We start from the raw sequence: 21,591 nt of genomic DNA, 5'->3' as shown, positions 1-21,591 counted from the left end.
CACGACACATCAGAGTACATGTAAACAACAACGCACACTAAAGTACACACGAAGCAACTGCAATAATATGTTTTAGTATTTGCTGAGAGGAATATCCCGAACATTGTCCAGTACTTCCAAAAAAAACCTGCAGATACTACATCCTACAAGTTTTCTGTACAACCAGCAGCAGCAGGCTCCTCCAGGCTCCTCCCTCTCGTCTCCACCCCCTGCCTACCACGCCTCCTCTCCGGCCCCGTCCACCGCTCAGCCCCGCCCTCTCCGAACAATCTCCTCCTCCTCCTCTTCTCCTCCTCCTCCTCCTCCTCTTCTCCTCCTCCTCCCTCCTCCTCCTCTTCTTCTTCTTCTCCTCCTGCAGCCATCGACAGAAGTTCCAATCCGACTCGTCGCTTCTCAGATCGACGGATTCTCGGTTCCGCACCGAGCGATGCTGTGAAGCGGGGGCCAGCGTCAGACTCTGCGCGGGAAACTCGACTCCCTCGTGGGGGGGAGGATGATCCGCGGCTCGTCGGTGAAGGTGAGAGAAAAACTTTGTCCCAGTTTGTGTCCGAGTGTCGCGAAGATTTCACTTTAACGTAAACCAACACGTGCTGTCGTCACCGAAGCGTTCAGATCTGCGGATTGAGCGAAGACGTTTGGACGTTTGCGTGTTTTTTTGTTTTTTGTTTTTTTGTTTTCGTCGTAAACTTTTGTTAAAAACCGCACAGTGACGTTCGGAGCCGTGACGTCACGTTCGGGAACAGAGATCGTCGGGAGAAGCTGGAATTCTCACTCTGACATTTAAAAAGAAAACGATTGGAAAATATAGAATTAAATTTAAATGTCCATTTTTCGAACAGTTTTTATTTGTAAGAAAACTCTGTGTGTATCCCACCTAGTTTCTCTGCTATGAAGATTTTACAGTCAATGTTAAAACTATTTAAGTCTGAAACTTTTCTATGCTAACTGTTTGAAAAAGTGAAAATTCTGTGAATGGAAGTATGACGTGTTTATTTAAACTTAAAGCTACAACATGTAATCCAGTGGATCCAGGTCTTTTTTATTTGACCCCTGTTTCAAACTATTGTGACTTGTAAACAATCATATTAAGTTAAAGAGTATTTTTATATTTTAGAATATTAGTGCCGGGCCTGTTTGCTTGTCCTGTGTTGATGCTCCGGAGCTACTTCAGAATTATTCCTTTTCAAACAGTTCAACAACAGACTGTCACTTTTTATTGATTGCGTTGGACGTTGAGCTTTTTTTCATCCAGAGTGACGTTAGAAACTGTTGTTTTCATCCCAACTGGTTTCTTTGCAGAGAATATTTTGTGACTGTTGTCTCTGACCCGAAGTTAAACTGAGCAATTATATTGAATTAGAGTATTTTCTTATTCTTAAAATATTTGATTTTATGGTTTAAATTCGAAACGAAGGGAGTCAAAGGGACATTTTTTTTAAATGAGTTGAAACGTGTGTTTATGTTTCTTCTCCTTGTTGTGAGCACTTTGTTAACGGTGTGTGATAAGTCAATCACCAGAAGGTTGTGATCGTCTCAACATTCCCTGTTTTTTTATCACTGTGAACTGATTGTCTTTCAGTTTCTCACTGGATGTGTGTGAAGATGTCACTTTTAACCTGTTAATCAGTCAGACTGGCACATTGATTGATGATAGTAGTAAAACTTCATGAATGTTGACGTTTGTGTTCTTTTTGTGTCTCAGGTTCATAACTAGAGCTCCTCGGTTCTCCTGTTCGTGAAGTGGTGAGTTTGTCTCCTCCTTGTTGTGATGTGGTTGTCACATGACTCTCCAGAGAGGAAATTATTTACAGTCACTGTGATGTCATGGGAGAACAAAGTGGTTTGTGAGCTGTGATGTCTGATTTGTTATCGTGGTGATAAAAACAACCACGACGAAGAACGTTCATTTGGGCCTTTTTCTAGAGTCTGACAGATTTATCAGCTAACCGAGTTATTGTTTGCTGATATGAAAACATTTTCTTTCTCAGATTAAACGTTGCAGCAATTGCATTAATGTTCACACTGTAGATTAAAAACAATTATTTAACTCGGGTTTATATTCTTAATTCAAATTCTATATATTTGTTTGTAGTTATAAATATCATACCTCAGTCTTAAGGGTCTGATAATGACAGCTTGGGAAGCATGGTCATTTTTTATTGTGTATCGCCCGACATACTGGTTTCAGAAATTTTCTTCAATATCTGCCACAAAATTCGGTAACAGTATAACTCCAGCTTTTTAAAATGATAATGATTGTCTTAAAAAAAATTCAATTTATTTATGTGTAATGCTGAGGTTTGACTGATGATTCACAGTAAAAATACGTTTGAATCCAGTGTAAGAGACGTGCTTTTAGTCTTTTCATGGTTTATTTTCATGCTGTTGTTTTATTTGTGTGCAGTGTCGATTCAATCATGGCTCGTGGCTGCATCTGCTGCGTGAAATACATGCTCTTCCTTTTCAACCTGCTCTTCTGGGTGATTATTCCACACACACAGTCAGAAAATGTTCTTTGTAATCAGCAGTAACATCAGTAAACACATTAAACTCTTCACTTCCTGTGTTGTAGCTGGGTGGGTGTGGTCTGCTGGGGGTGGGCGTGTGGCTGTCGGTGTCTCAGGGCAGCTTCGCCACCCTGTCGCCCTCCTTCCCGTCGCTCTCCGCCGCCAACCTCATCATCACCCTTGGCACCATTGTCATGGTAACGGGTTTCCTGGGCTGCCTGGGGGCCATCAAGGAGAACAAGTGCCTGCTGCTGAGTGTGAGTGTACTACAATACCCAGAGTGCATCAGTGTTGTGACGTTTTTGACCTTTCTGTAGTGAATTTTTCTGCCTTATCTTTTGTACATAAATGCATGTATCCTGTATGTTTCTTCTCATGTTCTTCATCTTCCTGTGTTTTAATTCAGTTCTTCATCGTTCTGTTGATCATCCTCTTGGCTGAACTCATCCTCCTCACCCTGTTCTTTGTCTACACCAACAAGGTAAGACAGGAATATTCCTATTTATTGAAGATCCTCCGCTGCTGCGTGTCTGAGTGTGGACTCATCGAATTCTCCGTCTGTGCAGGTGAATGAAAATGCCAGACGGGACCTGAAAGAAGGTTTGGTTCTGTACAACACTGACAACAACGCCGGCCTGAGGGATGCATGGAACACCATACAGGGAGAGGTACGTCCTGTTCAGGCCTTGGGTTTGAAAAACAATTGATATCTTGTCGTACTGTACCTGTAAAGGACTATTTCCTTCTCTCTGTCACCAGTGGAAGTGTTGTGGAGTGATGGGCCACAGTGATTGGTACACCGCCCTGCATGAAAACGTGGTTCCTGACCGCTGCTGCCAGCAGGTTTTCCCGGGCTGTGGGCGCAACGCCTCCACTTCCTTCTGGACACGGGTCAGTCATCAGATCATGTTCTATCTTTTTCTTATTCTAGCCGACAAATTCCATTTAAAGAAAAGTCTGATACACTTGAAGAACACGTTGATGAAATACACTTGTTTATTTTGTATCTTTCCAACATCACACTGCTTTCTGAAATAATATAAAAGCTGTTTAAGTAAATTAGGTGTAATTAAACAAGATGCAACACATATTCAATGATTACATCTCAATCTCTATGTCTCCTAAATGTGATACCAGGTCTGAACGGGGCCTCACTCTCAGAATTTATGTTTTCAGGGTTGCTATGAGAAGGTGGAGGAGTGGCTGGATGACAACAAACACCTTCTGGGAACCATCGCTATGTGTGTGTTGGTCATACAGGTGAGCAGCTGCTATCAGAGCTGTGAAACTCTGAGGCTACGTCATGTTTAAATGTGATGGTGCAGCGGGTGTATCCTGAAATGCAGCTGATCCTCGTGTGTGTGTGTGTTTTCTTCTCCAGCTCCTCGGTATGGCTTTCTCGATGACGCTCTACCAACAGATCCACCGAGCAGGGAAGAAGTACGAGGCCTGACAGGAGACACGCGCTTAATTCAGTTAGTTAAATACTGGATACGTGAAATATATCACATCACCTCCATCATACCTTTTGTTTATAGTCCAAATACTGTGTGTGCCACTACAAACTTTTATCACCTTTTTTCATCAGTTATTGTTGAGAATATACATTTTTTTTTAAATCACGTTTTGAGTTTTTCTGTATAAAATATGAATGAAAATCAGAACTTGACTGAAAAGAAGCATGAAGAGAATAATGTTGTTTTTTTTAAGTGATGCCTGTGGAATAATATAAGTGTAGATGAAACAAGCGTTGTGTACTAACATGATCAATAAAAGCAGAGAGCACTCTTCTAAATGTTCGTCCGACTCGTCGACCTCTTTACTTTTGGTGTCTTCAAGATAACACGGATAAGAACAGGGATCATCAGGTCAATCAGCTCTTTGATCACATGAGCTGATCGATATTTGATCTGTGTCCGAGGTGACGCTTAAATGATTTTAAAAGGTTGTCAACAAATTTCCCTTTTGTTTGCCTGTAATGTTTTCTTTAGTTTTGTGCCTGTGATGACACACTTCTAAAAACTGAAGCCTGGACACAAACAGATAGAAAGTACCTGTGATTAGAAGTCTGTGGTCTTCTCATTATCATAAACAACGTTTCCCTTGATGACGACGTAGCGGATGAGCTCCTGGTGTCCTCCCAGCTGATAGATCACATGCTCCCATCTGCAGAAAAACACGAGAGGCTCAGTCAGTGTTACACTTTTATATTTCAGATCAACTGCTGAAGCAATGGAACAAAGAAGAAAGACTTCAGAGTTACATTTCATTTAGCTGAAGCTTTTATTCAAAGCAACTTAAAACAAGTGCATCAACCATGACGGAGCTACCCTCTGATTTTTTTATCAAATATCGGATGTCATGATTCTTTTTATCCAATTTCAGACGACCTGACTTTCTTTTATCAAATTTCGCACAACTTGACTTTTTAATCAAATTTCAGACGACATACTAACCTATGACTTTTTTTTACAACATTTTCGACAACATGCCTTTTTTAATATATTTTGGAAAACATACTAACCTATGACTTTTTTTTATCAAATTTTGGACGACATGCTAACCTATGACTTCTTTTACAACATTTTGGACGACATGCTAACCTATGACTTTTTTATACAATTTTGGACAACATGCTAACCTATGACTTTTTTATACAATTTTGGACGACATGCTAACCTATGACTTTTTTATACAATTTTGGACGACATGTTAACCTATGACTTTTTTATACAATTTTGGACGACATGCTAACCTATGACTTTTTTATACAATTTTGGACGACATGCTAACCTATGACTTTTTTATACAATTTTGGACGACATGCTAACCTATGACTTTTTTATACAATTTTGGACAACATGCTAACCTATGACTTTTTTATACAATTTTGGACGACATGCTAACCTATGACTTTTTTATACAATTTTGGACGACATGCTAACCTATGACTTTTTTATCAAATTTTGGACGACATGCTAACCTATGACTTCTTTACAACATTTTGGACGACATGCTAACCTATGACTTTTTTATCAAATTTTGGACGACATGCTAACCTATGACTTCTTTACAACATTTTGGACGACATGCTAACCTATGACTTTTTTACAACATTTTGGACAACATGCTAACCTATGACTTTTTTATACAATTTTGGACGACATGCTAACCTATGACTTTTTTATACAATTTTGGTCGACATGCTAACCTATGACTTTTTTGTCAAATTTTGGACGACATGCTAACCTATGACTTTTTATCAAATTACGGACGACATACTAACCTATGACTTTTTTTACATTTTGGACGACATGCTAACCTATGACTTTTTTACAACATTTTGGACAACATGCTAACCTATGACTTTTTTACAACATTTTGGACAACATGCTAACCTATGACTTTTTTGTCAAATTTTGGACAACATGCTAACCTATGACTTTTTATCAAATTACGGACAACATGCTAACCTATGACTTTTTTATCAAATTTTGGACGATATGCTAATCTATGACTTTTTTACAACATTTTGGACGACATGCTAACCTATGACTTTTTTATCAAATTTTGGACGACATGCTAACCTATGACTTTTTTATCAAATTTTGGACGATATACTAACCTATGACTTTTTTATACAATTTTGGACGATATACTAACCTATGACTTCTTTACAACATTTTGGACGACATGCTAACCTATGACTTTTTTATCAAATTTTGGACGATATACTAACCTATGACTTTTTATCAAATTACGGACATGCTAACCTATGACTTTTTTATCAAATTTTGGACGACATGCTAACCTATGACTTTTTATCAAATTACGGACATGCTAACCTATGACTTTTTTATCAAATTTTGGACGACATGCTAACCTATGACTTTTTTATACAATTTTGGACGATATACTAACCTATGACTTTTTTATCAAATTTTGGACGACATGCTAACCTATGAGTTTTTTACAACATTTTGGACGACATGCTAACCTATGACTTTTTTATACAATTTTGGACGACATGCTAACCTATGACTTTTTTATACAATTTTGGACGACATGCTAACCTATGACTTTTTTATCAAATTTTGGACGACATACTAACCTCTGACTTTTTTATCAAATATCGGACGTCATGATTCTTTTTATCCAATTTCAGACGACCTGACTTTCTTTTATCAAATTTCGCACAACTTGACTTTTTAATCAAATTTCAGACGACATACTAACCTATGACTTTTTTTTACAACATTTTCGACAACATGCCTTTTTTAATATATTTTGGAAAACATACTAACCTATGACTTTTTTTTATCAAATTTTGGACGACATGCTAACCTATGACTTCTTTTACAACATTTTGGACGACATGCTAACCTATGACTTTTTTATCAAATTTTGGACGACATGCTAACCTATGACTTTTTTATACAATTTTGGACAACATGCTAACCTATGACTTTTTTATACAATTTTGGACGACATGCTAACCTATGACTTTTTTATACAATTTTGGACGACATGCTAACCTATGACTTTTTTATCAAATTTTGGACGACATGCTAACCTATGACTTCTTTACAACATTTTGGACGACATGCTAACCTATGACTTTTTTATCAAATTTTGGACGACATGCTAACCTATGACTTCTTTTACAACATTTTGGACGACATGCTAACCTATGACTTTTTTATACAATTTTGGACAACATGCTAACCTATGACTTTTTTATACAATTTTGGACGACATGCTAACCTATGACTTTTTTATACAATTTTGGACGACATGTTAACCTATGACTTTTTTATACAATTTTGGACGACATGCTAACCTATGACTTTTTTATACAATTTTGGACGACATGCTAACCTATGACTTTTTTATACAATTTTGGACGACATGCTAACCTATGACTTTTTTATACAATTTTGGACAACATGCTAACCTATGACTTTTTTATACAATTTTGGACGACATGCTAACCTATGACTTTTTTATACAATTTTGGACGACATGCTAACCTATGACTTTTTTATCAAATTTTGGACGACATGCTAACCTATGACTTCTTTACAACATTTTGGACGACATGCTAACCTATGACTTTTTTATCAAATTTTGGACGACATGCTAACCTATGACTTCTTTACAACATTTTGGACGACATGCTAACCTATGACTTTTTTACAACATTTTGGACAACATGCTAACCTATGACTTTTTTATACAATTTTGGACGACATGCTAACCTATGACTTTTTTATACAATTTTGGTCGACATGCTAACCTATGACTTTTTTGTCAAATTTTGGAAGACATGCTAACCTATGACTTTTTATCAAATTACGGACGACATACTAACCTATGACTTTTTTTACATTTTGGACGACATGCTAACCTATGACTTTTTTACAACATTTTGGACAACATGCTAACCTATGACTTTTTTGTCAAATTTTGGACAACATGCTAACCTATGACTTTTTATCAAATTACGGACAACATGCTAACCTATGACTTTTTTATCAAATTTTGGACGATATGCTAACCTATGACTTTTTTGTCAAATTTTGGACGACATGCTAACCTATGACTTTTTTATCAAATTTTGGACGACATGCTAACCTATGACTTTTTTATCAAATTTTGGACGATATACTAACCTATGACTTTTTTATACAATTTTGGACGATATACTAACCTATGACTTCTTTACAACATTTTGGACGACATGCTAACCTATGACTTTTTTATCAAATTTTGGACGATATACTAACCTATGACTTTTTATCAAATTACGGACATGCTAACCTATGACTTTTTTATCAAATTTTGGACGACATGCTAACCTATGACTTTTTATCAAATTACGGACATGCTAACCTATGACTTTTTTATCAAATTTTGGACGACATGCTAACCTATGACTTTTTTATACAATTTTGGACGATATACTAACCTATGACTTTTTTATCAAATTTTGGACGACATGCTAACCTATGAGTTTTTTACAACATTTTGGACGACATGCTAACCTATGACTTTTTTATACAATTTTGGACGACATGCTAACCTATGACTTTTTTATCAAATTTTGGACGACATACTAACCTCTGACTTTTTTATCAAATATCGGACGTCATGATTCTTTTTATCCAATTTCAGACGACCTGACTTTCTTTTATCAAATTTCGCACAACTTGACTTTTTAATCAAATTTCAGACGACATACTAACCTATGACTTTTTTTTACAACATTTTCGACAACATGCCTTTTTTAATATATTTTGGAAAACATACTAACCTATGACTTTTTTTTATCAAATTTTGGACGACATGCTAACCTATGACTTCTTTTACAACATTTTGGACGACATGCTAACCTATGACTTTTTTATCAAATTTTGGACGACATGCTAACCTATGACTTTTTTATACAATTTTGGACAACATGCTAACCTATGACTTTTTTATACAATTTTGGACGACATGCTAACCTATGACTTTTTTATACAATTTTGGACGACATGCTAACCTATGACTTTTTTATCAAATTTTGGACGACATGCTAACCTATGACTTCTTTACAACATTTTGGACGACATGCTAACCTATGACTTTTTTATCAAATTTTGGACGACATGCTAACCTATGACTTCTTTACAACATTTTGGACGACATGCTAACCTATGACTTTTTTACAACATTTTGGACAACATGCTAACCTATGACTTTTTTATACAATTTTGGACGACATGCTAACCTATGACTTTTTTATACAATTTTGGTCGACATGCTAACCTATGACTTTTTTGTCAAATTTTGGACGACATGCTAACCTATGACTTTTTATCAAATTACGGACGACATACTAACCTATGACTTTTTTTACATTTTGGACGACATGCTAACCTATGACTTTTTTACAACATTTTGGACAACATGCTAACCTATGACTTTTTTACAACATTTTGGACAACATGCTAACCTATGACTTTTTTGTCAAATTTTGGACAACATGCTAACCTATGACTTTTTATCAAATTACGGACAACATGCTAACCTATGACTTTTTTATCAAATTTTGGACGATATGCTAACCTATGACTTTTTTACAACATTTTGGACGACATGCTAACCTATGACTTTTTTATCAAATTTTGGACGACATGCTAACCTATGACTTTTTTATCAAATTTTGGACGATATACTAACCTATGACTTTTTTATACAATTTTGGACGATATACTAACCTATGACTTTTTTACAACATTTTGGACAACATGCTAACCTATGACTTTTTTACAACATTTTGGACAACATGCTAACCTATGACTTTTTTGTCAAATTTTGGACAACATGCTAACCTATGACTTTTTATCAAATTACGGACAACATGCTAACCTATGACTTTTTTATCAAATTTTGGACGATATGCTAACCTATGACTTTTTTACAACATTTTGGACGACATGCTAACCTATGACTTTTTTATCAAATTTTGGACGATATACTAACCTATGACTTTTTTATACAATTTTGGACGATATACTAACCTATGACTTCTTTACAACATTTTGGACGACATGCTAACCTATGACTTTTTTATCAAATTTTGGACGATATACTAACCTATGACTTTTTATCAAATTACGGACATGCTAACCTATGACTTTTTTATCAAATTTTGGACGACATGCTAACCTATGACTTTTTATCAAATTACGGACATGCTAACCTATGACTTTTTTATCAAATTTTGGACGACATGCTAACCTATGACTTTTTTATACAATTTTGGACGATATACTAACCTATGACTTTTTTATCAAATTTTGGACGACATGCTAACCTATGAGTTTTTTACAACATTTTGGACGACATGCTAACCTATGACTTTTTTATACAATTTTGGACGACATGCTAACCTATGACTTTTTTATACAATTTTGGACGACATGCTAACCTATGACTTTTTTATCAAATTTTGGACGACATACTAACCTCTGACTTTTTTATCAAATATCGGACGTCATGATTCTTTTTATCCAATTTCAGACGACCTGACTTTCTTTTATCAAATTTCGCACAACTTGACTTTTTAATCAAATTTCAGACGACATACTAACCTATGACTTTTTTTTACAACATTTTCGACAACATGCCTTTTTTAATATATTTTGGAAAACATACTAACCTATGACTTTTTTTTATCAAATTTTGGACGACATGCTAACCTATGACTTCTTTTACAACATTTTGGACGACATGCTAACCTATGACTTTTTTATCAAATTTTGGACGACATGCTAACCTATGACTTTTTTATACAATTTTGGACGACATGCTAACCTATGACTTTTTTATACAATTTTGGACGACATGCTAACCTATGACTTCTTTACAACATTTTGGACGACATGCTAACCTATGACTTTTTTATCAAATTTTGGACGACATGCTAACCTATGACTTCTTTACAACATTTTGGACGACATGCTAACCTATGACTTTTTTACAACATTTTGGACAACATGCTAACCTATGACTTTTTTATACAATTTTGGACGACATGCTAACCTATGACTTTTTTATACAATTTTGGTCGACATGCTAACCTATGACTTTTTTGTCAAATTTTGGACGACATGCTAACCTATGACTTTTTATCAAATTACGGACGACATACTAACCTATGACTTTTTTTACATTTTGGACGACATGCTAACCTATGACTTTTTACAACATTTTGGACAACATGCTAACCTATGACTTTTTTACAACATTTTGGACAACATGCTAACCTATGACTTTTTTGTCAAATTTTGGACAACATGCTAACCTATGACTTTTTATCAAATTACGGACAACATGCTAACCTATGACTTTTTTATCAAATTTTGGACGATATGCTAACCTATGACTTTTTTACAACATTTTGGACGACATGCTAACCTATGACTTTTTTATCAAATTTTGGACGACATGCTAACCTATGACTTTTTTATCAAATTTTGGACGATATACTAACCTATGACTTTTTTATACAATTTTGGACGATATACTAACCTATGACTTCTTTACAACATTTTGGACGACATGCTAACCTATGACTTTTTTATCAAATTTTGGACGATATACTAACCTATGACTTTTTATCAAATTACGGACATGCTAACCTATGACTTTTTTATCAAATTTTGGACGACATGCTAACCTATGACTTTTTATCAAATTACGGACATGCTAACCTATGACTTTTTTATCAAATTTTGGACGACATGCTAACCTATGACTTTTTTATACAATTTTGGACGATATACTAACCTATGACTTTTTTATCAAATTTTGGACGACATGCTAACCTATGAGTTTTTTACAACATTTTGGACGACATGCTAACCTATGACTTTTTTATACAATTTTGGACGACATGCTAACCTATGACTTTTTTATCAAATTTTGGACGATATACTAACCTATGACTTTTTTATACAATTTTGGACGATATACTAACCTATGACTTCTTTACAACATTTTGGACGACATGCTAACCTATGACTTTTTTATCAAATTTTGGACGATATACTAACCTATGACTTTTTATCAAATTACGGACATGCTAACCTATGACTTTTTTATCAAATTTTGGACGACATGCTAACCTATGACTTTTTATCAAATTACGGACATGCTAACCTATGACTTTTTTATCAAATTTTGGACGACATGCTAACCTATGACTTTTTTATACAATTTTGGACGACATGCTAACCTATGAGTTTTTTACAACATTTTGGACGACATGCTAACCTATGACTTTTTTATACAATTTTGGACGACATGCTAACCTATGACTTTTTTACAACATTTTGGACGATATACTAACCTATGACTTTTTTTATTATATTTTGGACGACACGCTAACCTATGACTTTTTTGTCAAATTTTGGACAACATGCTAACCTATGACTTTTTTTTATCAAATTTTGGACGACATGCTAACCTATGACTTTTTTATACAATTTTGGACGACATGCTAACCTATGACTTTTTTATACAATTTTGGACGACATGCTAACCTATGACTTTTTTATACAATTTTGGACGACATGCTAACCTATGACTTTTTTATACAATTTTGGACGACATGCTAACCTATGACTTTTTTATACAATTTTGGACGACATGCTAACCTATGACTTTTTTATCAAATTTTGGACGACATGCTAACCTATGACTTTTTTATCAAATTTTGGACGACATGCTAACCTATGACTTCTTTACAACATTTTGGACGATATACTAACCTATGACTTTTTTATCAAATTTTGGACGACATGCTAACCTATGACTTCTTTACAACATTTTGGACGACATGCTAACCTATGACTTTTTTACAACATTTTGGACAACATGCTAACCTATGACTTTTTTATACAATTTTGGACGACATGCTAACCTATGACTTTTTTATACAATTTTGGACGACATGCTAACCTATGACTTTTTTATACAATTTTGGTCGACATGCTAACCTATGACTTTTTTTACATTTTGGACGACATGCTAACCTATGACTTTTTATCAAATTACGGACGACATACTAACCTATGACTTTTTTTACATTTTGGACGACATGCTAACCTATGACTTTTTTACAACATTTTGGACAACATGCTAACCTATGACTTTTTATCAACTTACGGACAACATGCTAACCTATGACTTTTTTGTCAAATTTTGGACAACATGCTAACCTATGACTTTTTATCAAATTACGGACAACATGCTAACCTATGACTTTTTTATACAATTTTGGACGACATGCTAACCTATGACTTTTTTATCAAATTTTGGACGACATACTAACCTATGACTTTTGTACAACATTTTGGACGACATGCTAACCTATGACTTTTTTGTCAAATTTTGGATGACATGCTAACCTATGACTTTTTATCAAATTACGGACGACATGCTAACCTATGACTTTTTTGTCAAATTTTGGACGACATGCTAACCTATGACTTTTTTATCAAATTTTGGACGACATACTAACCTATGACTTTTGTCAAATTTTGGACGACATGCTAACCTATGACTTTTTATCAAATTACGGACGACATACTAACCTATGACTTTTTTTACATTTTGGACGACATGCTAACCTATGACTTTTTATCAAATTACGGACGACATACTAACCTATGACTTTTTTTACATTTTGGACGACATGCTAACCTATGACTTTTTTACAACATTTTGGACAACATGCTAACCTATGACTTTTTATCAACTTACGGACAACATGCTAACCTATGACTTTTTTGTCAAATTTTGGACAACATGCTAACCTATGACTTTTTATCAAATTACGGACAACATGCTAACCTATGACTTTTTTATCAAATTTTGGACGACATGCTAACCTATGACTTTTTTATCAAATTTTGGACGACATACTAACCTATGACTTTTGTACAACATTTTGGACGACATGCTAACCTATGACTTTTTTGTCAAATTTTGGATGACATGCTAACCTATGACTTTTTATCAAATTACGGACGACATGCTAACCTATGACTTTTTTGTCAAATTTTGGACGACATGCTAACCTATGACTTTTTTATCAAATTTTGGACGACATACTAACCTATGACTTTTGTACAACATTTTGGACGACATGCTAACCTATGACTTTTTTGTCAAATTTTGGACGACATGCTAACCTATGACTTTTTTATCAAATTTTGGACGACATACTAACCTATGACTTTTGTACAACATTTTGGACGACATGCTAACCTATGACTTTTTTATCAAATTTTGGACGACATACTAACCTATGACTTTTTTATCAAATTTTGGACGATATGCTAACCTATGACTTTTTTACAACATTTTGGACGACATGCTAACCTATGACTTTTTTATCAAATTTTGGACGACATGCTAACCTATGACTTTTTTATCAAATTTTGGACGATATACTAACCTATGACTTTTTTATACAATTTTGGACGACATGCTAACCTATGACTTTTTTATCAAATTTTGGACGACATACTAACCTATGACTTTTTTACAACATTTTGGACGACATGCTAACCTATGACTTTTTTACAACATTTTGGACGACATGCTAACCTATGACTTTTTTATACAATTTTGGACGATATACTAACCTATGACTTTTTTACAACATTTTGGACGACATGCTAACCTATGACTTTTTTACAACATTTTGGACGACATGCTAACCTATGACTTTTTTATACAATTTTGGACGACATGCTAACCTATGACTTTTTTATACAATTTTGGACGACATACTAACCTATGACTTTTTTATATAATTTGGGACGACATGCTAACCTATGACTTCTTTACAACATTTTGGACGACATGCTAACCTATGACTTTTTTATACAATTTTGGACGACATGCTAACCTATGCCTTTTATCAAATTACGGACGACATACTAATCTACGACTTTTTTTAACAATATGTTTGAGTTTTCATTTTTACAAAGGAAGAAAACCAAACAACAAAAGAAAACACAAAAGGAAAGTATGTATGTATATTTATAAATTACCGAAATCTGTGGCACACACATTCACAGCATCATTCAGCACACCACACCGAAACAAATACACATTATATATATATACACATACAGATATATACACACAAAATAAAAATACCAAATGATTTATGAAATTTTGGACAACATACCAACCTTTGTCTTTTTTTTAATCATATTTTGGACGACATGACTTTTTTTCAAATTTTGGACAACATGACTTTTTCATATTTCAGATGACATACTAGCCAAACCAGCCACTAGGGATACTCTTTTAGGTAGCTCTAGTGCCGGTCCCAAGCCCAGATAAATGGTGAGGGTTAAGTCAGGAAGGGCATCCGGCGTAAAACTTGTGGCAAAACAAATATGCGGATCACAAAGAGGAGGGGTAGTGGATATATTGGCAGATGATCCACTGTGGCAACCCCGAAAGGAGAGCAGCCGAAAGATGAAGAAGAAGATGACATACTAACCTATGACTTTTTTACAACATTTTGGACGACATGCTAACCTATGACTTTTTTATCAAATTTTGGACGACATGCTAACCTATGACTTTTTTACAACATTTTGGACGACATACTAACCTATGACTTTTTTATCAAATTTTGGACGATATACTAACCTATGACTTTTTTACAACATTTTGGACGACATGCTAACCTATGACTTTTTTATCAAATTTTGGACGACATGCTAACCTATGACTTTTTTATACAATTTTGGACGACATGCTAACCTATGACTTTTTTATCAAACTTTGGACGACATGCTAACCTATGACTTTTTTATCAAATTTTGGACGATATACTAACCTATGACTTTTTTACAACATTTTGGACGACATGCTAACCTATGACTTTTTTATCAAATTTTGGACGACATGCTAACCTATGACTTTTTTACAACATTTTGGACGACATGCTAACCTATGACTTTTTTATCAAATTTTGGACGACATGCTAACCTATGACTTTTTTACAACATTTTGGACGACATGCTAACCTATGACTTTTTTACAACATTTTGGACGACATACTAACCTATGACTTTTTTATCAAATTTTGGAGGACATACTAACCTATGACTTTTTTATCAAATTTTGGAGGACATACTAACCTATGACTTTTTTATCAAATTTTGGACGACATACTAACCTATGACTTTTTTTTACAACATTTTGGACAACATGCTAACCTATGACTTTTTTACAACATTTTGGACGACATGCTAACCTATGACTTTTTTATACAATTTTGGACGACATACTAACCTATGACTTTTTCATACAATTTTGGACGACATACTAACCTATGACTTTTTCATACAATTTTGGACGACATACTAACCTATGACTTTTTTATCAAATTTTGGACGACATACTAACCTATGACTTTTTTATCAAATTTTGGACGACATGCTAACCTATGACTTTTTTATCAAATTTTGGACGACATGCTAACCTATGACTTTTTTATCAAATTTTGGACGACATGCTAACCTATGACTTTTTTATCAAATTTTGGACGATATACTAACCTATGACTTTTTTATCAAATTTTGGACGACATACTAACCTATGACTTTTTTTTACAACATTTTGGACAACATGCTAACCTATGACTTTTTTACAACATTTTGGACGACATGCTAACCTATGACTTTTTTATACAATTTTGGACGACATACTAACCTATGACTTTTTCATACAATTTTGGACGACATACTAACCTATGACTTTTTCATACAATTTTGGACGACATACTAACCTATGACTTTTTTATCAAATTTTGGACGACATACTAACCTATGACTTTTTTATCAAATTTTGGACGACATGCTAACCTATGACTTTTTTATCAAATTTTGGACGACATGCTAACCTATGACTTTTTTATCAAATTTTGGACGACATGCTAAGCTATGAGTTTTTTACAACATTTTGGACGACATGCTAACCTATGACTTTTTTATACAATTTTGGACGACATGCTAACCTATGACTTTTTTATCAAATTTTGGACGACATACTAACCTATGACTTTTTTTTGCAACATTTTGGACAACATGCTAACCTATGACTTTTTTACAACATTTTGGACGACATGCTAACCTATGACTTTTTTATACAATTTTGGACGACATACTAACCTATGACTTTTTCATACAATTTTGGACGACATACTAACCTATGACTTTTTCATACAATTTTGGACGACATGCTAACCTATGACTTTTTTATACAATTTTGGACGACATGCTAACCTATGACTTTTTTATCAAATTTTGGAGGACATACTAACCTATGACTTTTTTATCAAATTTTGGACGACATACTAACCTATGACTTTTTTTTACAACATTTTGGACGACATGCTAACCTATGACTTTTTTATACAATTTTGGACGACATGCTAACCTATGACTTTTTTACAACATTTTGGACGACATACTAACCTATGACTTTTTTATCAAATTTTGGACGACATACTAACCTATGACTTTTTTTTACAACATTTTGGACAACATGCTAACCTATGACTTTTTCATACAATTTTGGACGACATACTAACCTATGACTTTTTCATACAATTTTGGACGACATGCTAACCTATGACTTTTTTATACAATTTTGGACGACATGCTAACCTATGACTTTTTTATCAAATTTTGGAGGACATACTAACCTATGACTTTTTTATCAAATTTTGGACGACATACTAACCTATGACTTTTTTATACAATTTTGGACGACATACTAACCTATGACTTTTTTTTACAACATTTTGGACGACATGCTAACCTATGACTTTTTTATACAATTTTGGACGACATGCTAACCTATGACTTTTTTACAACATTTTGGACGACATGCTAACCTATGACTTTTTTTTACAACATTTTGGACAACATGCTAACCTATGACTTTTTTACAACATTTTGGACGACATGCTAACCTATGACTTTTTTATACAATTTTGGACGACATACTAACCTATGACTTTTTCATACAATTTTGGACGACATGCTAACCTATGACTTTTTTATACAATTTTGGACGACATGCTAACCTATGACTTTTTTATCAAATTTTGGAGGACATACTAACCTATGACTTTTTTATCAAATTTTGGACGACATACTAACCTATGACTTTTTTTTACAACATTTTGGACAACATGCTAACCTATGACTTTTTTACAACATTTTGGACGACATGCTAACCTATGACTTTTTCATACAATTTTGGACGACATACTAACCTATGACTTTTTCATACAATTTTGGACGACATACTAACCTATGACTTTTTTATCAAATTTTGGACGACATGCTAACCTATGACTTTTTTATCAAATTTTGGACGACATGCTAACCTATGACTTTTTTATCAAATTTTGGACGACATGCTAAGCTATGAGTTTTTTACAACATTTTGGACGACATGCTAACCTATGACTTTTTTATACAATTTTGGACGACATGCTAACCTATGACTTTTTTATACAATTTTGGACGACATGCTAACCTATGACTTTTTTATCAAATTTTGGACGATATACTAACCTCTGACTTCTTTACAACATTTTGGACAACATGCTAACCTATGTCTTTTTTATCAAATTTTGGACGACATGCTAACCTATGACTTTTTTATCAAATTTTGGACGACATGCCGGTTATAAAATATTATACAATTTTGGACGACATGCTAACCTATGACTTTTTTATCAAATTTTTGACGACATGCTAACCTATGACTTTTTTATACAATTTTGGACGACATACTAACCTATGACTTCTTTACAACATTTTGGACGACATGCTAACCTATGACTTTTTTATACAATTTTGGACGACATGCTAACCTATGACTTTTTTATCAAATTTTGGACGACATGCTAAGCTATGACTTCTTTTACAACATTTTGGACGACATGCTAACCTATGACTTCTTTTACAACATTTTGGACGACATGCTAACCTATGACTTTTTTATACAATTTTGGACGACATGCTAACCTATGACTTTTTTACAACATTTTGGACAACATGCTAACCTATGACTTTTTTATCAAATTTTGGACGACATGCCGGTTATAAAATATTATACAATTTTGGACGACATACTAACCTATGACTTTTTTATCAAATTTTTGACGACATGCTAACCTATGACTTTTTTATACAATTTTGGACGACATACTAACCTATGACTTTTTTATCAAATTTTGGACGACATGCTAACCTATGACTTTTTTATACAATTTTGGACAACATACTAACCTATGACTTTTTTATCAAATTTTGGACGACATGCCGGTTATAAAATATTATACAATTTTGGACGACATGCTAACCTATGACTTTTTTATCAAATTTTTGACGACATGCTAACCTATGACTTTTTTATACAATTTTGGACGACATACTAACCAATGACTTCTTTACAACATTTTGGACGACATGCTAACCTATGACTTTTTTATACAATTTTGGACGACATGCTAACCTATGACTTTTTTATCAAATTTTGGACGACATGCTAAGCTATGAGTTTTTTACAACATTTTGGACGACATGCTAACCTATGACTTCTTTTACAACATTTTGGACGACATGCTAACCTATGACTTTTTTATACAATTTTGGACGATATACTAACCTCTGACTTCTTTACAACATTTTGGACGACATACTAACCTATGACTTTTTTATACAATTTTGGACGACATGCTAACCTATGACTTTTTTACAACATTTTGGACAACATACTAACCTATGACTTTTTTATCAAATTTGAACGGCTATGACTTTTATCAAATTTTGGACGACATGCTAACCTATGACTTTTTTATCAAATTTTGGACGACATGCTAACCTATGACTTTTTTACAACATTTTGGACAACATGCTAACCTATGACTTTTTTATCAAATTTTGGACGACATGCTAACCTATGACTTTTTTATCAAATTTTGGACGATATACTAACCTATGACTTTTTTATCAAATTTTGGAGGACATACTAACCTATGACTTTTTTATCAAATTTTGGACGATATACTAACCTATGACTTTTTTATCAAATTTTGGACGACATGCCGGTTATAAAATATTATACAATTTTGGACGACATGCTAACCTATGACTTTTTTATACAATTTTGGACGACATGCTAACCTATGACTTTTTTATACAATTTTGGACGATATACTAACCTTTGACTTCTTTACAACATTTTGGACGACATGCTAACCTATGACTTTTTTATCAAATTTTGGACGACATGCTAACCTCTGACTTTTTTATACAATTTTGGACGACATGCTAACCTATGACTTTTTTATCAAACTTTGGACGATATACTAACCTTTGACTTTTTTATCAAATTTTGGACGACATGCTAACCTATGACTTTTTTATCAAATTTTGGACCACATGCTAACCCATGACTTTTTTATCAAATTTTGGACCACATACTAACCTATGACTTCTTTACAACATTTTGGACGACATGCTAACCTATGACTTTTTTATACAATTTTGGACGACATGCTAACCTATGACTTTTTTATACAATTTTGGACGACATGCTAACCTATGACTTTTTATCAAAATTTGGACGAAATGCTAACCTATGACTTTTTTATACAATTTTGGACGACATGCTAACCTATGAATTTTTTATACAATTTTGGACGACATGCTAACCTATGACTTTTTTATCAAATTTTTGGACGATATACTAACCTATGACTTTTTTATCAAATTTTGGACGACATGCTAACCTATGACTTTTTTATACAATTTTGGACAACATGCTAACCTATGACTTTTTTACAACATTTTGGACGACATGCTAACCTCTGACTTTTTTATACAATTTTGGACGACATGCTAACCTATGACTTTTTTATCAAATTTTGGACGACATACTAACCTATGACTTTTTTATCAAATTTTGGAGGACATACTAACCTATGACTTTTTTATCAAATTTTGGACGACATACTAACCTATGACTTTTTTATCAAATTTTGGACGACATGCTAACCTATGACTTTTTTATACAATTTTGGACAACATGCTAACCTATGACTTTTTTACAACATTTTGGACGACATGCTAACCTCTGACTTTTTTATACAATTTTGGACGACATGCTAACCTATGACTTTTTTATCAAACTTTGGACGATATACTAACCTATGACTTTTTTATCAAATTTTGGACGACATGCTAACCTATGACTTTTTTACCAAATTTTGGACTACATGCTAACCCATGACTTTTTTATCAAATTTTGGACAACATGCTAACCTATGACTTTTTTACAACATTTTGGACGACATGCTAACCTCTGACTTTTTTATACAATTTTGGACGACATGCTAACCTATGACTTTTTATCAAATTTTGGACGACATGCTAACCTATGACTTTTTTATACAATTTTGGACGACATGCTAACCTATGACTTT

The 21,591-nt window shown here is 33.8% G+C and overlaps 2 protein-coding genes across 2 annotated transcripts in view; one reads left to right on the top strand and one right to left on the bottom strand.

Annotated features, from left to right (window-relative positions):
• Nucleotides 1-290: 290 nt before the first annotated feature.
• On the top strand, nucleotides 291-4,306 carry LOC109645829 (tetraspanin-9). Its single transcript, XM_020111492.2, has 9 exons — nucleotides 291-517; nucleotides 1,703-1,743; nucleotides 2,405-2,480; nucleotides 2,573-2,764; nucleotides 2,914-2,988; nucleotides 3,074-3,175; nucleotides 3,267-3,398; nucleotides 3,684-3,767; nucleotides 3,889-4,306. Exons 3-9 carry the CDS (start codon nucleotides 2,418-2,420, stop codon nucleotides 3,958-3,960), a joined length of 720 nt encoding a protein of 239 aa, XP_019967051.1. The 5' UTR covers nucleotides 291-517; nucleotides 1,703-1,743; nucleotides 2,405-2,417; the 3' UTR covers nucleotides 3,961-4,306.
• amdhd1 (amidohydrolase domain containing 1) overlaps nucleotides 3,486-21,591 on the bottom strand; it is a 35,941-nt gene continuing 17,835 nt past the window's right edge. The window contains exon 9 of the mRNA XM_069520017.1: nucleotides 3,486-4,673. Coding sequence (XP_069376118.1) covers nucleotides 4,568-4,673 — 106 coding nt within the window. The 3' untranslated portion in view covers nucleotides 3,486-4,567. The remainder of the gene's footprint in view (nucleotides 4,674-21,591) is intronic.

This window comes from Paralichthys olivaceus, chromosome 23 (genome assembly GCF_024713975.1).
Source record: "Paralichthys olivaceus isolate ysfri-2021 chromosome 23, ASM2471397v2, whole genome shotgun sequence".
In the NCBI taxonomy this organism is placed as follows: Eukaryota; Metazoa; Chordata; class Actinopteri; order Pleuronectiformes; family Paralichthyidae; genus Paralichthys; species Paralichthys olivaceus.
Note: the sequence above shows the minus strand (reverse complement) of the source record. Positions and strands in the feature narration are given on the sequence as shown.